The sequence below is a fragment of the Ictidomys tridecemlineatus genome, chromosome 9 (assembly GCF_052094955.1).
Source record: "Ictidomys tridecemlineatus isolate mIctTri1 chromosome 9, mIctTri1.hap1, whole genome shotgun sequence".
NCBI classification, from domain to species: Eukaryota; Metazoa; Chordata; class Mammalia; order Rodentia; family Sciuridae; genus Ictidomys; species Ictidomys tridecemlineatus.
Genome location: NC_135485.1, coordinates 94,961,077 through 94,986,926, shown reverse-complemented (window position 1 = coordinate 94,986,926; position 25,850 = coordinate 94,961,077). Strand labels below are relative to the sequence as shown.

Genomic DNA, 25,850 nt, shown 5'->3' with positions numbered 1-25,850 from the left:
ATCCCCCCCTAAAACAAATGCTGAATGTTTTCTCTGATATAAGGAGGCTGATTCATAGTGGGATAGGGAGGCGGATCATGGGAGGAACAGACAAACTTTAGATAGGGCAGAGGGGTGGGAGGGTAAAGGAGAGGGCATGGGGTTAGAAATGATGGTGGAATGTGATAGACATTATTGTCCAAAGTACATGTATGAAGACACAAAATGGTATGAATATACTTTATAGAGATATGAAAAATTGTGCTCTATATGTGTAATAAGAACTGTAATGCATTCTACTGTCATTTAAAATAAAAAATTAATTAAAAATGGTTTATCATAACATCATTTTAAACAGTCCATGCTTCTCAGTGTTATCTGAAGGATTTAAAATATTCTGACAGAAAAATGAGAAATTATACCCCAATTGATTCAAATGTATGAATTGCCAAGATCATTGTAATGTCATGTGTAGCTAATAAAAAAAATATTCTGACGTACACATACACATAGACACATCTTGCCACGTGTACATTTGTGTATGTGAACATAAATAAAATGTTGATATACCTTTAACTGTGAGAATTATAAAAAATAATAAAATGGGCTGGGAATGTAGCTTTACCTTTCTCCCCTCTCCCCTACCCCGTCCTCATTGTACTGGGGACTGAATCCAGGGGCACTGTGCCACTGAACTACATCCCTACCCACTTTCTAAAATTTTATTTTGAGACAGGGTCTCATTAAGTTGCCCGGCCTGGCCTCAAATTTGTGATCCTCCTGCCTCAGCCTCCTGAGTAGCTGTGTTCTAGGCAGGGCCACCATGCCTGGCTGCGGAGATTTTTAAAGCATGATGGTTCTACTATCAATGCTTTTCAAAATTTACTGAGCATCTCTTATATAAGGTTCACTTTAGACACTTAGTCTAGCAAACCAAGGTCCATCTCTATATTTTATACTGGAGACTGAAACAGGTTCTGTATCTTGCCTAGGCAAGGACCTTTTTAAACACAAGCACCCTGTCTTTGACTGAGAGGCCATATTCTTTCCTCTACACCTCACCAGCCTCCTGCTTTTCACTGAAGGATGCTTAGTAACTAGTGTAAGTTGGGATGCTAGAAGGAACTAGATTAGAATTTAGTGCTGGGTTACTGCAAGTCTTTTTTTTTTCCCTAGCACAATCTAAAGAATTAGAAAACCATTACAAAGAACTAACATTCTGATTAGCAAGTAAGGTGACTAATAGAGGAAAATAAGTGTAAAAAAAAAAAATCACCATCAAATTAGTGACCAAGGCTAATTACCAATTTTGTCAATCTGAATGATGAATAAAAAATGTCTTGTAGAAAACAAAATATTGTATTAGAATAATTTCCTTTTCCTTTGTTTTTCAAACACAAGAGAAAACATTTTTTTTTAATTTCCTGGTTGTTATTTGCCATAGTTCATGGCTTAGAAATGATAACCCTCTCTTAACGATTGTTTGAAAATGATTTTCTGGGCATCAAAAGTATTTCTTCAGAAAAAGTGAATCTATAATGTGGAAGAAAATGTTCTCTCAAGACAGTTTAAGGACATGGAGTGCTTTTTAAAAATTATTATGTCATTATAAGCTCTCTCTTTTAGAAAAGCACTTTTAGAAGTTCAAGATTCCTTCTGTGAGTCCAAGCTATAGAATTATTATAGAACGGCCAACCTTGTCTTCACTGTCTAAATGACCAGCCATCTCAGTGAAGGAGACTCATGTTTGCACCTTCTTTTCCTAAAGACAACATAACAGCTATTCCATTGTTAAATAATAAGTAGGATGAACAGAAGTTCCATATACAGAGTTTATGTCTAGATTGATGAAGCAGAAAAAACAAACTCAAACTACATTTTGCCGAGACCTTCATAAAAGTGTGAAAACATTTGGTTTCTCTAGGTTTTAGAGAAAACACATTGCAAATGCCACAAGGATGTATAACAAAACATAAAACTGCAAATATTAACTGTCTCGTTCCTTGAAATATAATTTAAACTTGGTGACTAGGACAAGAAAATGTCACATTCCTTTCTCTTGCTAAGGAAATTGCATATTTCCTTGCAAAAATAAAGAATATGCCGTCTTCAAAAGAGTCCATGTGACAGCTTTAAAGTTGTTTTGTTTCAGGTTAAAGGTTTCTATAAATTTTCATGATTGTTGGAAAAAGAAAAAGAAACAAAGAAGACAAAGCAAAACATTAACCTTAGGCACACAAGTTTTGGGTTTCACCAATGTTAAAAAACACTTCGAGTTATATAATTTTTCAAATTGATCCTAAAAAGGACAAACTTACAAATTGTGTTTGTTTCCCTCCATGACCTGCAATGCTCCACCCAGAAAGTTTATCTTCTGTCCTTACCAGAATTTGTAAAGCAAAGAGACGTGCATTTTACGAAGTAGAAAATGGAGCTGCGGCATGGTTAGCTAGCCATGAATGAGTGCTGCATGCTTGGTTTATGGCCTAAGGGTGTCATAAGCCTTGGTCAAGAACATTAATTTCACTTGAGAGGCAAGTAATTCCGAAAGAGTCTTTACTAAACACAGATTCATCAAATTTCCAGAATTTCACTAAAATAAAATGAAGGGAAATTTTACTAGTAATAGCAAACACTAATGTAAGGGCTTCATGTCTATTCCTTACATTGACCTTATTGGGAAGGAACTGCTACTGTCTCTCTCTTCCAGAAGAGAAACTGAGGCCAGAAACTTTAAGGACTTGGTCAAATTCACATCACCTCTAAGTAGCACAATCATGCTTTTAGCCACTTTGCAGGTTCTGATAGAGAAGCCAGGATGGAGAAAAGATGGAAAGGATTATGAGGCATCTTAGTCTCTCTGCAAAGGCTGGCCTCCTTTATACTTTCAGAGTTTGGTCCAGGGCACATGGATTTAAAATATTCTGGGAATACAAGCAGATGAGTCACAGGATTTCTAAAGCCCAGTCTCAGATCTCTGAGGGGGACAGGAAAGTCCCTAACTCTGCATCCTGCCTTCTGGTAGACTAGCCCAGCCATGGGCTTTGTCAGCTCTCACAGTGGCTTTCCTGGTCTCTGTAGAGGTTCCAGATTGCAGAGCCAGTCAGGACTGTTGGGGAGCACAGAATACCAGACTTAGCCCCGGGATAACGCTAGATGCTCTGTCCACCAGTAAATATGTGGAAGGAATAAATACACTGAGGCATGGAAATATGTGTATGTGGAGTTGTGAAGTTCTGGTTTTACTTTATTATTCTCCCTCACTATTAACAGTACCACAAAAGTGTTAATATGAGAATGGCAAGTGTATTTAACCCTAATTCTGTTCAACAATTAAAAAAGCTTGCTTCTGGATTCAGAAGGTTTTATAGGTTCCCTCTGTAAAAATAACTTTTGTTAACCCAGAAACAGTACCTAGTTTAACCACGACTAGAATAAACTAGAGTGCATTTTGTTCTTCAAGAAAAATGTTAAATTTGGCATTTCCCTAAGCCATTTATATTTATGAAAAAGATATAGCTGTATCATACATAGAACTGATCAAACTGGCATTCAAAATACTTACAATGGAAATTTTTCAGTATCTGACTAGTGCATTTTTTAAAATGACACAGATTTGATCATTTGTACCATACTTTCCCATACTTCAGAAGTATATGTAGTCCTTTTATAAGCACAAAAACTTATTGTTAACTCATTCACTAGAATAATTTTGTGATTTGAATGCTCTCCAAATTATAAAAGAAATTATATATTCAAAGGAACTCACCTTTTGTCCATTCATTCCTGGGATTCCAGGTGCGCCAATGGAACCCTAAGAAGATTCATGATTAAATTAAGTTTCATAATCACACAATATTTCAATTCTAAATTTATATTGTGTTAGATATGTCAGTCATATATTTTTTACCTTGGTAAAACATCACAGAACTTATGTACAAAAAATTATAAGATTATGTTTTTTTTCAGATTGTATTTACTGTCTGAAAATATATAACATAGGTAGTCTTCAAGCTTTCTCAAAAACTCAAGTTAAAATTTAAACTTGTTTCCAAATATCCACTTAACCCTAATATGATTTTAAAGAATTTCATGTCATAAATTGAGATCCATATCTATCAGAAAGTTATATGGCTTTAAATTTTGTTGTTAAGAAATAAATAGCCTTTGTTCCATCTGGAAAAAGCCTTACACTAGCAGTAATTCTTGAATTTCAAGAGTGTAAATAACATAAAAATACATTAAAATAACAACTGTTTGTTCTACACCTAAATTAAGGACCCATGTTGTAAACTCAAGATTTTTGTATTTGGAGTATTTTCCCCCTGGACTCAGGTAGTATGTTTATGCCACCCAAATTTTAATGTCTTCAGAGTGGACTCAAAAAATATCATAAATGTTATACACTGATCAGGAAAAAAATAACTTCTGCACAAAACATTTTAAGATGTGTGTGCGTACAAGTGCACACATACATACTTGGGTGAGTATGGATAGTTGGGCATAGATGGGGTGCACTGAGAGTAGGAAAGCTAATTTGACTCAAGAAAATCTAAGTCATTTAAGTGGACACAGAAGCATTAGCAAACAGTGATGTCATTTCCCTCCCTTACACCTCCCTTTTAGGCTCTGGAGAAATCATTTTAAAATACAATGTGCTTATTCTTTGTCTAGAACTAGAAAACAGATTTTCTTCTTTGTAGATGTATATTAAATTTCTTTAATAATAATGGGAAATTTTTTTTAATAGTAATGACCCACCAAAACGGTAAATTCCTTGGTTCATTCAATGATTATATGGGGTGGGTCATTAAAGTACTTCCCGAAGGCTGAAGCAGTAATTTTATCCTGGTCGAATGTGGATTAGGGTAGCTTTACAATTTCACACCATGCTTAATAGAGACATTATTGAGAGGGACAAAGTGTTCCTATACACAAGTTGTCTCACCACTCATTGGCTTTTACTTGGTTTGTAGGATTATGTTTCAACAGATGCCACATGCGCAGTGCTTGAGGGATAAAAAGTCTCTATCTTTGATGGATTCCAAAGATAAAGAATAATCACTTTTCCACCTGTTATAATAAAATGGTTTTCTTTAGTTTTCTGCAGGTTAACTATCCCTTTCCCCCCCCTGCAGGAGGGGAGGTTAGTGGGGAATGGGGGACTTCCTTCTATTTTGTTTGCAAAGAGCCTTCTTCCTGCTACTGACATATTTACCTCTGTGGTACTGGTGTAATTTTAGAAACCCTAGATTCTCCCCCAGGAGAATGTAATGGTCAATTTGGATGACTGTGGATAACACTGAAATGACAATCAGGAAGTCACTTTTCAGTTACCTTGGCAAAGGAGGATACTTAGTGGACCCCTGAAATGCAGCAACAAACACATTTTTTTTTTGTCCTGGGCAGTTCTGTGGCTCTTTGGCTATTACATATTTGAGCAAGACCATGCATTCAATTTGCAATGTCATTCGATCTTTTGCATTTTAAGTTTTGTCACACTGTTTAAACAGTATTTGAATTAAAAATTCAATAACTGACACTTTCAGCAGACAGCTTAACAACGGTCTGCTGTGGATTTTCAGAATTTTCTACAATGGAGTTGATTAGAAATCTAATGCTACTCTATATGAATTATTTTTAGAAAGCAGAATGTACAAACCAGACTGCTTCAGCATGGCTTACAGTAGCTAATTCTGTCCACCTCTCTTGCAGGCCATTAGGCGATGGGAGTATAATTACTTCCACAGTATTGTTGTATACTCTACCTTTTGTCCTGGAGGCCCCAGAGGACCCTGAAAAAGAAATATAATTTAATCAACATAACACTATAGCCATTCAAGCTTAGATGACTAATTAAATCTGTCCTATTCTGTAGGTTCTCTTTGCTCTACTGAAATACAGTGATGCTCAAGGAAAATTTTCAGTTGGAAGTACAGATGGGTATTTTTTCCCATTTTATTCTTTTTTTGAAGAACATTCAGCATATGCAATAGGGCTCTGATTGTTTCTCCAGGGAAAGAAAAAAAAAAAAAAGAACATTTGCTGTTCCAGTGCCTCTGTTTCTTCAAATACTTGCAAATCTATCATATCAATCTCATTTAGAGGGCTGCAGGTATTGTTGCTAGAAGCTGTTACAATGCAATGCAGTTCCCCAACTAACGGACATTATGTGAATTCTGCATCTGCAAAACTTCAGTAAGCAGATTTGCAAAGGAAATAATTAAATAGCTTACAAAGAAACATACTTTGTTCTATTCTTTCTCAGAGGAAATGTGGTCAATTGACCTGCACAAAAACTTGTTTACAAACTAGGGGAGGCCAAGGTCAACTGTGGCACTCAGTTTGTACCTGAAAAGGGAACAAAAGATGCTGCCAACTGTTGCTTAGTCTATAATGGGAGTTGGGGGATACAATGTTTAGTGAGATGAATGAGAACATTTACACAGAAAATGTAAATGTGACAGTTTTGAGATTTAGCAGTTTAAAAATCACAAAGTCAGTGTTGGGATTCTGTTGGCTTTATTTAGAGCAAGGCATGGCTTTGGGAGAGTGGAAAGGAACACAAGGAGATATAGCTACATTTCTGACTTTTTGTGTCTATTTTAAAATTAAAATATTAAATACTTCTAGTCCTTTCAAAAATATATTTACTTTTTTTGTATGGTTTAGTGAAGTTATAGACATTATCATTTCATGTAAAAGCTCTTTTGCTCAATACATTTTAATTAATGGCAATCTTCTTTTCAATGTGTGACATTTCCATTAATTAGGATCTTATATTCATACTCAGTTACATTAAATAAAACACTAGGGTGGTCATTAGAGGAAGAACTAGTCATGCATCATTATTTAAAATTAAAAATACACAATGTTCAGGAACATTGGTGAAACTGTTCCTCATGGATCTTTTGTAATCCTACAAGTAAGACTAGTAATTTCCTCCTATAATCAGCTTTAGGTTATTGAAAGTTCACCATTTACTACCATTTTTAGATATTCCTATTGATATCCTCAACCAACCCACCAAAATTTTAATGAGCTTGCTATCTACATATCTGTGGTCACTCTCCCTACTCATTCTAATTCTTCCATTTAAAATTCTCTGTTTCAGGTTTGCAGAGAAAATAAGAGACTTCAGGTGTAAATTCCCTCGACATCATGTCTCTCATCAACCCCAATCCACATGGACCCTTCTCCGGTATCAGAGAAAGAAGATTCCCGCCTCCCATGCAAGGCCAATTCATTTGCTAGGCTCTGGAATCCATCCTTGGCCTCTGTCCTCAGGGATCTGTTTCCATCAATTACCCCTACATCCGTATCAGAGCCTCCCCTTCTCCAACAGTTCCTTCTCCTTAGCACATAAACATGTTTAATCATTTCCTCACTTGGGTAAATTGTTTGGGAAGTAAATGTTAATGCTGAGTAAAAGGCAGAGTTTAGAGGTTGTGGTGATAGGAGATCTGAGAATGAAGACAAGCCGTGGGTCTTATCATTGTCTAGGATTCCATTTTCTCAAGTGTCTCTAGAGCATTTCACGTCTTAAAATGTTGATGTTAGAAAGGAAATCATATAACAAGGAGCACATTAATGCAATGTTTAGACTGAGAATGTGTAGGTTCAATTCACAAAAGGTTTCTTTCCCATTGTAAACCTAACTTTGCCACTTGAAAAAATATTATTCCCTAAAACTGGATATTTCATTACATGGATATATAACCCTGGAACGGACTATTTAAAATGAAAATAAGAGCAAATTGTACATCAAATATTTTAACTAGAGGCCAACATATCTGGTATTTTCTATTTTGGTTTATGCTTATGGTCACATCAAATCAGAGATTTAGAAAAACTGATCATAGCTCTGAAATCCATAAAATTATATTAGTTCTATATTTTAATGCAATATTTATGGATAATTGTAAAAAAAGCATAATTGTTCCATTCACTTTTAGGAAACTAGTGTTATTTTTGGTAAACTAGGAAAATAAAAGCAGTTTTTAATATTTAACATTAATTTTGAATTGTGAATACATGTCTTATAGTCATAATTCTGCTGCCAAGAACACATTCTCAGCTATCAAAACTGTGTATACAGTTTTGAACTCACTAGTAGAAAAAATGCTATCAAGCCAAGGAGAATATAATCCATTTCCAAGAGGAAACTTGGAATAGAGTTGGATGTAAGGCAAAGATATACATTTGTAAGTATACACACAAACATACACACCCCAGTTATTTTAATGAGCAAGATTTTACATGCATTTTTAGTATCCTTGGATGAATACTACTACTATGGACCTCTAATGTTGTGATAATTAAATTTAAACTTACAAAATAAGATTTCTCTGCTTAACATTTATTTTGAAATTAGAGTATGTTGCCAGTTGGTTAAGATGTCTACGTTTGATTAGTCTTGTGGTTTCTGGTACAAATAAACCAATGGACAAATACCATAGAGTCATTCAATTAACTGACCTAATCTTTCTGAACTTATTTATACTTTCAGCCTGCACAATAGCTGAATGAAGTAAGTCATCAATTCATTATTTACTAGTGAAACTAATGCTTCTTATTATTCTGAAAATTAAAATTTTAGTGGTTTAAGATTTCTAAAATAAGTCCATTATTATTATCCCCATAATTCAACAAGTTTGGATTAAGTAGTTTTCCAAAGTAGGACTGTAATCTTCTTGGTCCATTTTTATTAATCAATGAAGTGCTCCTTTCTTAGACATTTTCTTGACAGGCAAATTTGAAATTTGCATATACTTTGCACACAACCAAATAAGGTGGAAATACTCAAAATGAAATTTTTATTTTTCTAGATAGTTTCTACATTTCAAGTTTAGAAATTATGCAACACATAGAATCTTAACATATTAAGCTATATTTCTTTAACTCCAAAAATTCCCACTATAATTTGAATCTTAAAATATACACATCTCACTATAGTTTTTGGTTGATATAAAATGCTTAAACTTTGCATTGAAGAATTATGCACAGTGGACATAATTCTACTCAAAAGATGAAAATCAAATGAGACGCTGAAAAATTCTAAATATGAATTACCAAAGCCACGTAGATCTTTACACCCGAGTTTCCACAATCTTCCTTAAAAGACCACAAAGAAACGGGCCAAACAAAGTTCAGATAGAAACTTGTAAACTAGTAAGGAATTATACAGCGCACTTGATTTTCCTTCCTGTTTCCCCTTCCCTTGCTAGCTTCCATTTCTGAAGATTATGCACAATTTTCAGCACATGGTGAGCAAGTAAGTTAAAGAAATATGATAGCCCCCATGTTGGTGATCATCTTTCCCAATATCAGTTAACTCTGGCCTGAGAGTGATTCTTTATTCCTGCTCTGAGCCCCTTGGATACATAAGACTCTCTCTCTGGTCCAGTCCTCTTCTCCAGCTGTACTGCTGTGCCCTTGTTGGAGCCCTCATCTCTCTTTCACCTAGCTAATGTGACAGCCATCTAATGGCCACTCTGCTTTTAGCCTCCTTGAATCTTTCTGCACACTGCTGTCTGAGTGAGCTTTCTAGAATGCTAATGGTTCCATACTTCTGCTTAAACATCCTTTGATGGCTTTTGGTAATAGTTGTACATCATCCCATGAGCCATGCTTCCAACACCTCTGGCTGCCTGTTGCAATAAGGGGCTTCTCTCTGATCCTCTCTCCTGCAACCATCTATAAATCAGAGCCCAGTGTCCCTGCCTGTGGGGTTCAGTTCCCTTCTTTTGTTCTCCAAAGCATCCCAATGTGTTAGGGCCTTTTCATAGAACTTGACAACATTATTGTAATTGTTTGGTTACTTCTTTCTTTACCCCCAAACATCTTTTATTATGCATAGTAAGTGGCATATATTAATTGCTCAGTGAATCCTATTGTGCTCATTCATTTATTCATTCACTTCACAGTTTGTGAGTACCTACTGACTGCCAGGCAAGGCTCTAGGCACTGGAAAGTCAATGTCGACTAATAAGACAAAACTCATGCCTTCCTGGACTTCCTGTTCTAGTGAAGGGAGAAAGACAAGAATAGATGAAAACAAATTGAATCAGGGGGTTAAGTGCTAAAGACAGGGAAGGGAATGGGAAGTATTTTAAATGGAGGGTTGGTGAAGACCACAGTGACAAAGTGACTCCTGAACAGACAGCTCTGAGAGAGGTCAGGCAGGCCACATGAATGCAGAAGGGGAAGGATGCTCCAGGCAAGGGGACAGCCAATGCAAGGGCCAAGAGCTGGGAACATGAGAAGTGGGTTCAATGAACACCCTGGAGGTTACAAGTAAATTAGATATGGAGAGGGAAGGGAGATTGTATTTGCATGGTCTTGTAGGGGCTTATGAGCACAATGGGATTTACTTGGAGGGTGATAAAAATGATAGAATAAGGAATAAATCAGTCAAGATTTTTTCTTTTTTTCTTTTTTACTTTTATTTTTCAAGATTTTTTCTTATAAAGACAATAGTGTCTCAAGATATGAATGGCAAGGCTTCTTACCCTTTTGTTTACCTGAATTATTCTAATGCTACTGGTTTATTACAATAGCCTCCAGATTTACTTCTAAGTGTAAGAGTGGGTGGAAGAACTCAATTCTGGCTTCTACAATCAAACAGTAAAACAAAGATCATTCTCATTGCCTGACATCATAAACACTGAGAGTGTTGTGTACACCAGTCTACGGTCTCTAATGAACCTCTGAGAGTCATTATGCAAACAGTAGCTGGAATTAGCAATCCAAGTTAATCTTCAAAGCAGGCTGTTAAGAAATTGATGATTCTACAACCATTATGCATCGGCTGTACTTCCCATTTCACATATATTTTTTAAAAGTCTTTTGCTTGATAGATCATGGAATGGAAAACAATTAATGATTTTTTCTGACACTAGTGAAGTTAGCATAGATTTGATTGAGGTATTAATTACTTAAACAGGATGCAAAGTTTCTAAATGATGTGCTTTAGGAAGCCTCTTGGGAGGTGTTTTAAGGCAAGTTCTGGTTGCCTGCTATTAGGAAATGATGGAGGGGGCGGACACAGTTCCTGTTCTGTCCCTGATGGCTAACAGTAAAATCTGAAGCTCTGAAAGCTGCTGGTCATTGCTGTGTATAAGAATATACAATCAGCTTCTGTAATAAAAAACACAGGGAACAAAAAAGAGGTGGTCCATTGGTAATGGGGAGAATTAAAAAAGCCTACACTATTAAGCCATTTAAAATTAATTCCTTTTTGAGTTAAGAATTTTTCCATGATTTAATAACAGTGAGACATAATGAAGAAAATGCTTTTTTAAAGTCTGGTTCCATTGGGAATAATGATAGCATGTATAATCTAACTTACAGAGCCATAAAACATCAGTACCAGATTTTCTCAAGGATTTTGTGTAACAGATTTTAATTACAACTTTTTGAAGATATTAACCTGGTCAAATGCCTCATAAGATCACAAAATACATAAACTTGGTTTCTAAAAAGTTAAGAGGAAATTTGAAACAAATAATGGAAACTTGTCTGATTTAAGAAGCAACCATTTGAGATGTACTTACATAAAATTCTATATTCTACTTGGATGTTTGATGTGGGAAGGTTAAGAAACATAAACTCTAGCCACTATTATATGTCTGTCTGGAGTGGAATTCAAGAGATGTTTTACAAGATTGGATTTCATAGCTGAAGTGTGTGGAGATGCCAAACCAGAAACTATTGGGAATGTTTAGAATATAAGAGACTGTGCTGAAATGTTTTCATTGTGAAGGCCAATGATTTAATTGAACAGTCTGTGGAGTAACACAGCATAAACAAGAGTGAAGGCAGTGCTGAGATGGGGTAGCTACACCTCTTGGATCAATTCCTCATGGACCATATCTCCATTTATATTTATCATTTATATTTTCCCAAGTAGCCCATATCCTCCCCCTGTTAGTCTCCATCTGAAGTTCTTACTCATTCTTACATGGATCATGGTCATAGCTTGTGAGCCTTCTTCAGTTCACCCAAGGCTAGTAGATTTTACATCTTCAGAATGTAGGTTAGTACTCAACAAAAATTATTGTTGACAAATCTAAAACAATGCATGAATGAATGTAAAAATTATAAAATCCTGTTTTAGATGTCCACAATTATTTTACCAAACTGTCATCCTTCTACCTGGTATGACACTGGAAAGAGCTCCTGGTTTTGAGGCAATTGTTTCTGTTTAAGCATCTGGGACTTTTATTTCAATAAGATGGCTCCATAATTTCTTTGAAAAAAAATTTGCCTAAAACCTGGAGCTCATTAATAAGATGGTGTTCCATGGCACTACATCTATTCATGAACACTTGATGAAAAAATTTCTAATGGACTAATTATTTTTCAAAAGTAGCAAATTTTTTTCTGACTCTATATCTCACGGGCTCATTCTCCTGGGGGAAAAAATACTAAACAGGGATGATTCATTTATTGGCATTTCTCAAAATCATGAGGCTATGACCTTTTTAAGGGAGGTCTCTTAAAACTCAGGAAATTAAAGAGGTAATACATTTTTCTCACTGCTTGACAAAACCAGAACCCAAGACTAAATATTGAGTATTAAATACCACTAGCCGATGAAAGACAGATCCAGGTATTTGAGAATCTATGTTCTGATCAGGTTCCAAAACAAGAGACTCTATATCACCTTTCACCAGATATCCACAGCTGAAATTAGCTCACTCATTCCATCTACATATTTAATAAATTGTTTCTTAGTGCTGAACCCCAAATGGAAACGACCCAAAAAGAAAGAAAAATTAACAGGCTCCTCTGCCCTCCATGATTACACACACTTCCCTTGCGTATCATAAAGGAAAGAGATTTATGGTTCATAAAGGCCTATCACCCCATACTACACTCAGCAAAAAATATTTCTATTGGGTAAAGTATTAAATGCTTTTCCTATTTTAAATCAGCAATGTTGAGAAACACTGGTTCCTAGAATTTAAATATTCCATGATCCACAGAAGGTCTTAAATTTAAGACTATAATAAATAGTCATATGTTACTAAGATCTGTTTTCTATCTAGATAGATCAGTGTTGTCTAATAGAAAGTTTTGCAATTATGGAAACAGTCTATACTGCTCAACCCAATGGGGAAGCCACTCGCCTCAAGGCTACTGAACATTTGAAATGTGGTTACTTGCAATTTTTAGAAAGTGAAACTTTAATCTTAATATAAATTAGTTGAAATTAAAACTGTTACATACATTAGTAGATACTGTATTGGACAGTGTGGATTTAGACTAAAACACATAAAACTGCGATCAGCTGGATTCTAGCATACTTCTGCCATTATTCACCTTGTGACCCCAGCCAAGTTACTTATGGTGCTGTGTTTTAGGTGATTTCTAAGATTTCCTCTAAATCTGCTGCTGTGCAGAAGAAAAGGCAGTTTATAGTAAGTCTGTTAGATTTATCCTGCTTAACCCCACCTCTGGGGTGAAATGACATCATTTGGGAGAAAACTAAGAAGCTGGTTCATTTATGTTAGTATATGATTTATTGGTTTGTTATTCATTCAGTTTACCCAACATACGAAGTACCTACACCTACAATAAGATATGACAAATGTTGTGAGATGCTGGGCATGAGGGAAGATGACAATTTCTAACTTCGTTTGGAAAAGGGTGCATGTATATGTGTATATATGAAGTTTTCTCAAAAGAGGTGACAACAGCAGATCTACTTTTTAAAGTCTCCATTCAGATAAGGGACTCTTGGACTCCCCTTAGACCCAATTAAGAAAGCTTCTGTTTTGAGACCTGTGATTTAGAGAGCTCTTCTCTGGTTGTGTTTCTCGTGAGGTTAGGAATCTGTGAGTTGGTGGGGGCATGCCCACCTGTATTCCTTACCACCTTAAATGATGCTTTGGGTATTAAAGACCCTGGAATTTTCTGCTCCAATGACTTCAAACACAATGAGTTGCCTCTTTCTCAGGTCTATTATTCTGAAGGTGAACCATACTTTTCGTGTGCACAACAATGAATTGGAAGAGGGGGCAAAGGGGTGGTTATTTTGAGGGGTGTGCATGAAATTTGGTCCTGTGAGCATCCAAGAGTCTGAGTCTTATAGTTGTGAAAGGGGTGGGAGAAAAAGGAAGCAGGCCAGGGACTAGGAGCTTGTCACACAACTCTTCCCAAGTCACCACACTCTGGCTTTGAATTTTAAGGAGGGCAAATTTTCCATGTCATTCCATGAATTTTCCATGTCATAATGAAAACATGTTTGTACAGGTTAGAAGATAGAACATACATCACTTAACACTTTATTAGCTTGGTTTGTAACTTTTTGATATTTACACATCTTGTAGGACGACTTCCATTTGTCCTTGCCCTAAAATGTGTATATTTGTCCTAAATTTGCAAATATAATGCAAAGACTTTAGATAATGTTATTATATCCTCACTCAAAAGTCACATATTTTGCTTCAGTATTTCTACAATAGGTTGTATTCTAAAGTTAAAAGAAATGATAACTGGAGAAGTTGATTACAGTTTTGAAGATGATTTAAAAATCTTTATTCCTTTGAAATTCAACATGACTGTTGCACTTAACTGTCTGCAGGACACACAGAGCACATATATCTCTAGTTTATAATAAAATACAGAAGGATAATAGGACTTTAGAACTGGGAGGATACTCATGTCACTTTGTCTCACCACTTTCTTTAGATGAGAAATCAAAGGTCTAGATTTCTTAATTTGTTCAATATAACATAGGTTCTAATACAGACTAGAACAGTGCAAAGACAGTTGAACATAGAGCAAATTTACAGCCCAGAGATCATTAAGTATAAAGATACAATGAGGAAAGAGTACAGTGTTATTTACTCATACTTTTGGGCTTTTTTTTTTTTTTTTTTTTTGAACTTCTGCCATTTGATTATGCTTCTAAATGATGGTTGAACATCCTTCCCCAAAGCTGAGATTTTGTTTCTAGGAGACAGAACCATCCTCAAAAGAAAGCAAATGTTCCCCTCTGTTCCTTCACTATCACAACCTTGGGCACCTCTGGAGATGTCTGTGGCCCACAGAAATGGACACAGAGCTCCCTTGTGCCATGCAACTGGGAGGGACCCTGGGCTGGCACAGGAAGGAGGAGGCATCACTTGTCTACTTTCTCTGGGTTCCTTTGGGAAAAAAAGCATTGCAGGCTTGGGACAAAAGCACCAAGGAGGTGGGAAGGGCACTGTCAGTGTGGCATTTATATGTACTTCATGGACAATCAGATTAAGTGAGGATAATAAAGCATTAGGCGGTTGCTAAGACATCCCAGCAGGCAGGGTGCACAACTGAACACCCCGTTTTGCCAAACCACATTTCATTGTTAAAATCTAGGCTAATGCCTATGCAAAGATGATTTTCTTCATTTTTGTTATTTGTGCTTTGATGGTTTCAGATTTTGCTTTCTCTGCCAGATCCAAATCAGGAAGAGTCTGCTGTTGTCTCCAATGTCTGACATCTGATGATCAAGACAGCAGGCAGATCAAAGTTCAACTGAGTAAAATGATGAATTTTATCAAATCTGTGCATAGTGATGTATATAACTGAATATTTAAAGCAAGTGTTGGTTATTTCACTTTTGTTTTAAATCAAACAGAAATAATTATTTATGCTTATGCTATTAACTAACATTTTTAAAAAGCATGCTGTCACTTGGGCAACAATGTATTAAATGTGTTTACAGGTAAAACTAAAAGAAACTAAAGAATATCTATAAGTTCTTCAGACACAAATCCAAATTTCACTTTAATGAACAATTTTTTTTCCTGAGTTCTGAATTCACAGATACCATCAAGGTCTAATAAGTAACAATTTGAGTATTTTTATAGTTCAAAAAGAGATGACAGATATGTTTTGTAGATTACATATATTTGTGTAAGGGGAGATGGAAAGAATAAAGAGTTTCAGAAAATGATATAATCTATGAAGCCTTGGATATAGATATTTTGAACTAAAAAACAATATTCATCAAACTGGGACTAGTTGGTGTGTGTGAATGTGTATAAATATATACATATATAATATTTATAAAATATATGCACATAATATATATATATAATACATATAATATAAATATATATTTATTTATTTTAATGTGGTGCTGAGGATTGAACCCAGTGCCTCATACATGCTAGGCAAGTGCTCTACCACTGAGCCACAACCCTAGCCCTAGAGGGTATATTTTTTAAAATGCCATTTATATTTCATGTTTCTGAGAACTTCTGCATTTGTAAAATAAAGAAACAGTAAGAATATCTAAAGGAAGAATACCTTCAAAAATATGATTTTAACCACTATTTACATTCCAGAAGAACTGGAAGATAAAGATCACTCTTGCTAGAACACATTTGAGCACTTTCAACTCTGGTCAGCTGTTGGTTTTATTCTTGTGTCTGGTTTTATAAGATAGTGTGCGTCTGTTCTTATTTAGATGGAGTCAAATTTATTTAAGCTCAAGATTCTGTTTTTGAAAATCTCATCCTGAACTTCTCAGAAAACCCAAAGGTCACATTTACAGAGTAGATGCACAGCAGGATTAAATAAATGTGAAACTGCTTGAGCTGCAGATTTTCTTTTTTATTGTATCAGAGATGCCGTTAATCTTCAGATGATTATTTTTGCAATATAAACTATCTATCCTGGATTATGAAAACTAATTCCCTACCTGCCACACTCATAAACAGTTTTGTAAGACCCAATTTTAGGCTATTTCTAGCTTCCTCATTTCATCATTGGAGATATTTTAAATTTATAAATATCCTCCAGTGCCTCTTAAGACCCTCATGGAAGCAAGTATTCCTCTAGGACACAAAGCAACAAGTGTAGCAGGTTTTACATAATGAGGGCAAGATGAGAGCAGTGGTATTTACCATGCTGTCTTGTTTTAACTCATGGGTGAGAAATGTTATGAAAAATTAATGATGTGATATATGGGAGAAGATGGCCAAAACACGACCACCACCATCACCACCAAGAATAAACAGGACACACACACAAAAAAACCTACAAAAAACCCCTGCTCTATCAATTACACTTTGTGATATGCTATAACTAAGTTGATGGCTATTGAGTCGTTCTCAGCCCTTACATTTCATATAGCAGTCTTTCTGCAGGCTGAGTTCTATCACTGGACATTTATTTTAGCATTAATACTTCTTTTTAATGGATTTTCTGTAGTTCATAAAACATTTCATATAAGTATTTCACTTGCTTCTTACCATCATCTAGTGAGATAAATAGATTAGGAAGTATTGCCTACACTTTATAGATCAGTAAAAAAGATCATAGACCATACTATATCTCTAAGCAGTTCCAAGTCCAGAATTACAGGTACGATATACTTTACACCATATCAGACTGCTAGTTAAAACACATGTGCACACACATATATGTATACACACCCAGACTTCAAAATATTGGAAAGGAAATTTCTGAAGGAATTTTTCTCCTCATGAAAATTACAATTATATTTCTAGTATTCTCTTCTCTATGAGATGAATTAAAATATACAGGTACTATTCAAGTTAACAAGGAGAATTGATTTTTTTTTAAAAAAAATGAGAGATTTTTAAATCAGAGAAACATTTTATGTTAAACAAATATAAACTATAAAAATTCAATTTGCTGGGAAGTGGAATAAGGGGGTTATACTACTTTACAAAAAGACTTTGAATAGGGTAGCTTTAAATAGTAAAATTTCCCAGCACATTTAAAATATGGTGATTTTTGAAAATCTGATTCATATGAAACTTTACAGGGATACATCTGTTATATAAATCCATGCATGTTCACCTGTAATTTACTCTAGAGAGAACAACTGAGTGATAATAATAATAACATGCTCACATAGTTCTTCATTATATATTTTAAAGTGCTTTCCTCTAATTTATTGCATTTGTCTTCTAGCAGGCAGAAAGGATATTATCCTTTCTTTACAGATGAGAAATTGAGAGGTTAAGTAACTTGCCCAAGGTCAGGCAGACGTTCATTCATCTACTGCTCTGAGTGATGGAGTTTTAACGGGGTAGTCAAGGCAGGAAGGTTCCTCCTCCTCCCTTTTAACCAGCTGTGAAGGCTATTAAAAGAGGTGGATGATCTCACAAACATAATGTTGAATGAAAGAAGCCAGACACAACTGTGTACATACTGTATGATGCAATTAATATACAATTCAAATGCAGGCAAGACTAATCTATGGCGACAGAAGTCAGCACGGTGGTTACCTTTGGGATGGGGACTGGGAGGTAGAGCAGGGCTTATGATGATATTCTAGTAATTGATCTGGTTTGTACGTAGTTTCATGTACTTTTGAAAATATATTGAGATGGACACTATGATGTGTCTACTTTTCCTATTATAGAAACTTTCACTTAAGAAAAAGGATTTTCTATCTTTAAATGCAGTAATTTTTAAATGCACTTTAGAAGATCACTGCATACACCTTTCCTTGGGATATTTTGACTTCGGTTTCTTAGAGTCATTTAAAAAATAAGAACATGAACTGAATCTGAAAAATTTAAAGAGAAGAAAAAGTTTATAGAAAAAATAACCAGTAGTATCTGCAATGAGAAAGTTTTTATCTAAAATAGGAAATCTGAGTACACTAAGATATTAACACAGTTCATTTAGGGCTGGGTTAAACATTTATATTTAATGATATCTGTCTGAGAATTGAGTGTATTTCAGTGGTAGGGTTCATGTTCAGCATACAGGAACCTGGGTTTAATCCCTAGCACCAAAAATCCAAGAAACAAGGAATTGTAGAAAAATGAGATTATGTTGTTATTCATATAGTAGTATATCCTTGAGAGCATATATAATTCAAGAAAGATAAGAATATTGTTTTTAAGAAATATCCATTTTATTCTAGGATATTGCATATTGGGATGCAGGGCTGGGCATCAGGAAAGCCAGTCAGTGCCAATGATAATTTCTGGGTAGGCTGGAAACAATCCAAACTCTTGAGGTTGTGACGTAAGAATGGAAGGGAGAAATATGTTTTGACCATTTTACCAGAATAAAAAAAAATCATAGATTCAATTGTTTAAAGCAATTCCAAATTTTATATCATATAGTCTTGCAAGAATCCTTCACACTCTGTGACTCCATAACACAGGCGTTAATGCTACACTTCTATGTAGTTATCACTGGTGACAGATGTGATTTTTCATTTCTTTTTTCTTTCATTTTATTTGCTTTTTAAAAAAAAATACATAATGGCACCAAAAATAATCTGTATCAAATATCAATCTTGATATTTTAGGTCAAGAATGGAATTTCCAGGCAGCGGGTGCGATTTGATCCTAGGGTGCTTTCATTTCATCAGAGCTCTTGCTCACAAAGGCAGCTGAGTGGGTGTGCTGCTCACCGGGGAGAGTGCTGTTGAAAGCTCTGAGGGGGAAGCCTTTGACCTTCCACATTCCCATGCTGGCTTCCATTCCCCACACACTGTTGTTCTCCAGTGCATTAGTTTTACCAGGGCTTAGCTAAGGATTTTTTAAAATAAATTTTATACGCTGATTAACTGTACACTATGAGCCACCCATCATATAGCTTGGACCCTATCAAGCTTATTATGATCACCTGCCAGCTCCTGGTGCGGTTTTTGGGTCTACCCATTCTGCAGCTGGGATGGGTACCCATTGTCCTTTGACATTGGGGTAACTAGAGCATCAACCACATTTCCCCATGTAAAGTGGGCTAGAAGAGCAGCTTGAAAGACAGTCAGGGAGAGGAGGCTGAAGGCATTTCACTCTTCAAGGATCAGCATGCTGACCTGACTTTTCTACTGGCAAAGAATAAACAACTCATGAGGAACTGGGTTCCACATGTCTATACAAGTCCATGTGAGATCATTGCATGACCTGTCTTAAAATGAGAGATTTTAAAAAATGTCTTAAAATGTTTCTCTCTGTGTAGAGCTTTTCAGCAACAGAAACACTCCTTGAAGTACTGTCAAGGTTTGCTACACTAATTCACTGTCACACCTGATCCCTTTGAAAACATGTTTCTATTTAAACTAAACAGCATACTCTTGAATTTATCTCCCTTACAACAGAGCTGCTTCAATTGCCTTCTCCCTTAATCTTCTGCAGCATCTTTCTACCACTTTCTCCACCTGCAATCTTCTTTTTCTCCAGCATCATTTCTGTAGATGTGTTGAGACCCTTAGCATGCAGCAGATAGACCATATAGCTTTTAACTTTTATGAATTTTCACTTTCTGCTCATTTAACAGATGTATTGTCATATAAACTTGGCCATAGATTTTAATAACCTGGGTTTCCATTATTTTTATATAGAATAAAATAAATCGAGATACTTGCCATCAAGCCTTGTTCTCCTGGTTTTCCTGGTTCACCCTTCCAAAAAAAAGTGATAATTTTAGTAATATGTAAACATTAAAAAACAATTTCAATCATGTTTCTTTCTTTTCCCCAATACTTTCTGGGCACATGAATGTCAAGCACATTTTTCAGATTAAATAGAGGAATCTAAACATAGCACACTTAAAAGAACTGATATTTTTTTTCAAAATAATTTTATGGACATCTTTGAAATTAAAAATTTAGTCTGGATCATCATGACCTCTTATGATGACATAAAATTGATAATATGGTTTCTTCTTTTTGAGAATCTGAACATGTGTGTGTTTGTGTAATATATATATATATATATATATATATATATATATATATATATATATATATTATATATATAAGCACACACAGTTGCTCTTATATATATATATATATATATATATATATATAAGCACACACAGTTGCTCTTAGTGCAGGAATTAAATCACAAAATGATTAGAGATTGATTTTAAATTTTGGTCCTCTTGAATTAATGATGGTTGAAGTTAAAGCAATACATTAAATAAAATTTAATTTGGCAATAAATGTTAATTTCTAGTCCTAAAGCCATAATATTAATTTCACATTTTTAATGTTTTCCATATATTTCCTTACATGGCTGGGTTGCCTCTATCAAACCATATCATTGATCTAGCCTGTACTTTGACATTATTGAAACTTGCTTAATCTTACTAAGTATTGAAATCACTTTTAAATGATTTCTATTAATAAACTTTACATACAAAGGAGAACTGGGGTATTAAGATCATTAAACATTGATGTTTGAACCATAAATTGTGCTATTCTTTTTGGCATTATTTTTTGATCAAGTTATTTATAAGAGATTAAGTATTAATTTACATCCTTTATTTTCCATACATTGTATGGGACTTTATTGTGTATGCAATTGAGCCTTTTGGGAAATGTTATTAATCCAGCACTTACATTTTTTCAACTAAGCTCCCGCCTAAGCCAAGGCATGGGTTGACGTACCCTATGGTAGGCAGGACACTTGTAAGATGGGGCATCTCCGGTCATGAACATCTTGAGGCTTACCTGAAAACCAGTTTAGCTGCTGTCTCCAAGTCTCTGTGGTGTACACGGATTCCAGGTGGATTGGGTAGTGAAGTGGACTGTTGCTGGGAGGGCCCTTCAAACCCACTTTCCTCAAACCCATCCACACACTTCACTCCCTGGTCCCATAGCCCCACCCTGCTCCTTCGTAGTTCTCAGCCCTTAACACAAAACAAAACCTGTGAGAACACCGATCCAGAAGGCAACTCACAGGTACTCCTGGCATTCCACGGGGGCCATCTTTCCCTGTGTCCCCAGGTGGCCCTCGTGGGCCTGGAGGGCCTGGGGGTCCTGGAGGCCCTGCCTGACCTTGGTCACCCTGGAAAGGAGAAGGGAACAGACCAACAATAACCATCAAATTTGAACACCCAAGTCTTCTTTTCAACACTTTGTACACTTTTCAACAATTTGTATCATCCACATTTACACAATGAAAAGAACCAGAAACACGAAGCCTGTAGGCAATTTACCTGCCAGCAGGGAGCAAATAAATATTCACACTGGAAGAGCTGAGTAGATAACATTAAAATCAAAGTAGCTCAGAAACCAGCAGCACAGCTCTAAGAGTACATATGCAATCACTATATTCAGAGCTTATATAACTCTGTCTATGGCAATGCTATATCAGTTATATTCACTATACATGGCTTCATTAATAGTTTGACAAATATTTTTTCATAATCTACAAAATTAAGCATATGAGGTTCTTGTATACTATGTAAGACTTTATAAATTACCAAAGGTAGAGAACTTTAGAAACTGCATCTCTTACTGGTTACAATTTAAGTTTTTTTTTTTTAATTAATCAAAAATTAGGCAGGCTATGTCTTTTTATTTTGGTACTTGTATATACAATTCAAATAGAGCTCACTAAACATAATTTTGTTCTAGGATAAAGGCCACCCTCCAATCATGCCCCACCCACAAGAGATAAATGGTAAAGCAAAACACAGAGCAATATATGAATGTAAAGAAGAAATGAGACTCCAGCGAGAAGCAGCACTACCTTAATCAGGCGGCGTTTAATGAGCTGCTGATCAGCAGAGAGAAACCCATGATTGATTTTAGGAAACACCATCTGATCAGTCAGGTGAGGTCAAAGGTTGAAGTTCAGAGATGAGAGAGTTGAAGAATAGGCATCAGAAGGCCCCAAGAAAGAAATAAAGATATACACATTAGATATTTAATGACCATGGAACAAAACAGAACTGGCACTTGTGTCTGCCACCAGACCTTCTGGCTCATCTTAAAAAAACATATAACCCTGAAGTGGGAATGGTGAGGCCATATTTTTAGTTAAAAGTGAATCCTTTTTGTATTAATGTTGGGTCTTTTTTAGTGTAGCCCATTCCGAGATGGAGGGGAGCTGGATTGGGGGGAGAGATGCATTCTGAGCAGAAAGTCTACAGATGAAGCACCAGTTCCATTTTCATCAGACTTGTCAACCAGCATAAGGCAGCATGAACCTGATAGCCATTTCTTTGATGCCCAAAGTCTAAAGTACTTAGAATTACTTAAGTAGCTGGGAAATATCATAGAGCATTAGGATACATGCAACTCAAACCAGGCAGGTGTGGCATGGTCCTAGCTCACGATGCCCACCTCTCTACACTGATCTGTTTGATAAAACATCCTTCTCTGAGTTTGCTCAGGATACAGCCCCTTAATATACACCTGACCTCACTGAGGCAGGTGACCTTCCAGATGCCCAACACTAGTCACTTGCAGTTAGGATGAGAGGGAGCACCTGGGCTGGGCAGGCCAATCAAATGGCTCTTGCTGACTCTTATGCTGATTGCGGTTCTGAGCAGACATAAGTATCAACCACAAACCTTGACGGTGAGGATCTGATTACTGTGCAGGGCAGCAACTGTGGGGAAGCCTGGCGGGCCCTATGGACACAGCACAGCACCAAAACAACACGACACAGTACGTCACACAGACATTTCACTAGTGGACAAACAAAACAAGCACGTACCTAATGTCTAACTAACTCCCTGGCTCAGGTCTTACGAACACCATCAACAGAATTAGACACATCAGTTCCCAAGTGACCAGCCATTCCTTAAAGCATGGTGTGTGGGACTGAGAACCCTAAGGGCCTCTTGGGGCAGGCACAATGGGATCTGTACCTATGCCTGTGTAGTTTCCTGTTCTTAACATTTCTGGAATCTTCCTCATGAAATGTTAGTACAAAATGGAAATAACTATAGACACTGTTATGAAAACAACACTGTAAATCTCCTCTATTGATACTCTGTTTACAACTTCAGACATACAATACATGTATTAATTCTTTTTTTGGACAAGAACAGTGAACAGAATTTTGCTGTCAGAACAGGGGTATTCCTAAGAATAAACATAGTGCATCGCATAAAATACAGTCTTGCCACCCACATATCAACGTTTCTCTCTCCAATCATATGATGAATCTCAGGTCTCCCGTTTTAGGAATTTCCGCAGAGGTGGGAGATGGAAATCTGTCTCTTATAACATGTGCATTTCATGTCAGGGGGATTTATGGTCACACTCTGCAGTAATCACTTCTGTCACGTAACTTTTCCAAAAGAACTTGACAGTTCACACAACCCCTTAAAGCAGAAAAGTGGCTTGAAATTCCTTCACCAAGGAGAATGAGGGAGAGATGTTTTTCAGAGACATGGACTTCAATAACATGTACTAATTCTTCCACAAAGGCATTATCCGTTGGTTAGGTTGAAGAGAGAAATTTTGCCTTTGCTCCATTTCTTTTCTGACAACATGCGAAACTGGAGTCTTTTATTCCAATTTAAAAATATAAAAAACAACAGAACATGTTTACCATACAAATCAACAAGCACCACAGTGACACATGGCCTCAAGTGAGCTTTCCTTCTTCCCACCCAATTCTAGTTTGAAGATACTTTTAGGAACAACCAGAAAGTTTCTGGGTTTATAATTTGATTACTTTTATGGACATTTTCCTATTTTGCCCATGTTAGGGATATGTTTTTCTTTTTAAGAGACCCCATAAAATCAGGTTTGTAGTATGAAGACATTTCTTCAGCCCTAATATCTTTGGTTCTCATTCTTTAGCACTATGACTTCTCAGGAAGCAAAGCAGAGGAAACCTCATCCCTGTTGCCAAATCCATCCTGATAAGGCTATTAAGTGGCTGGGTAGTTTTGAGATGACCTGTGTCCTCTTTTTCTTCTCTCCAAGTAAAAGTCCTTTAAACATAGTCTCTGCACAAACTCAGAAATGCTACAAGTTGGAAAACAGATGTGTACAATTTGCTTTTGTTTTACTATGGAATACGAGTTTAAAATGTTATTAGATGGTAATGTGCCAGCATCTTTCCATCTGTGACTCATTAGCCCAATATTACACAGTCAAAATTTTATATATAAACCTCATATTTATGTAACAAAGAACAAAAACAGATACAAACAAGAAGTCTATGAGGGATCAGAATCTTGATTAGTGGTGATAAATCATAATGTCACTTGAAACAGGATTATCTAACAGAATAATTTTAAATTAAAAACCTTTTAACAGCACACATGGCAGGCCTTAAAAATGTTTTGAAATTTGAATGTATAAATAAGTCACCTCTTGTACTTATATTTGAGCATGACCAGCTTTCTGTGTGATCATATTTTCAAAATGCTCAACAAAAGATTACTAAGTTTTAGAACTTCTTGGTTTGAGTTCTAGTTTTGGAGATCTAAAGAGAAAAGGGGACAGGTAATTCTCACTTCAGATAGCTCCTTTTCCTCTAACAGGAAATGTCTAGTTGAGGAAGCTGATCTTCTATTCCCCAATCATCTTAACTGTGAACATGTTACCAATTAGGTAGCAAAGTAAAAAGAGGGCATAAGAAGAGTTTCTTAAATTCCAACATAAAAACCTTATTCTGGGATGCAATATTCTAAGACCCTGGGCTTTTCAAACATGATAAAAGTAACCCTCCAGGTGAGCCAGTGCCCTGGTGTTTAAAGACAAGAATAAATATGCTATATTTTCTAGAAAGTCATTTTTAATTAATGGTGATTATTTAAACATCTTTTTAATGTGAAACAAACAATAGTATATTCTGGGGGGAATAATGCAATACTGTGTGAATTTTAAAGTATTTTTACCATTTAATGGTGGTGATAAATTCCATTTCAAAGAAGTTATCTCTAGATGCTGGGTAGACACCAATTCTCTGCTTCCTGCAGGCACTGGTTTGAAAAGCTCTGGTGCTAAATCTTGAGGACCTACTTACCTTGTGGTCATAACTGCCAGGCTTCCTAGCTATTCATACAGGAAATACACTTTTCATTAACTATGCCATTTTTTTCCCACAGTATCATTAGTCATAGTCTTTTCTAAATAAATGGAACGGACATATTTCACTTGGTTTTACATCTCAGAAAGCTTGCCTGGT

At 35.9% G+C, this 25,850-nt stretch overlaps 1 protein-coding gene across 1 annotated transcript in view; it reads right to left on the bottom strand.

The window, feature by feature from the left end:
- The window catches only part of Col25a1 (collagen type XXV alpha 1 chain), a 444,456-nt gene that overhangs the window by 100,458 nt on the left and 318,148 nt on the right, over window positions 1-25,850 (bottom strand). The window contains exons 8-12 of the mRNA XM_078021824.1: window positions 22,446-22,517; window positions 21,651-21,758; window positions 20,333-20,368; window positions 5,748-5,774; window positions 3,749-3,793 (exon numbers count right to left, since the gene is read on the bottom strand). Of these exons, the coding sequence (XP_077877950.1) occupies window positions 3,749-3,793; window positions 5,748-5,774; window positions 20,333-20,368; window positions 21,651-21,758; window positions 22,446-22,517 (288 nt within the window). The remainder of the gene's footprint in view (window positions 1-3,748; window positions 3,794-5,747; window positions 5,775-20,332; window positions 20,369-21,650; window positions 21,759-22,445; window positions 22,518-25,850) is intronic.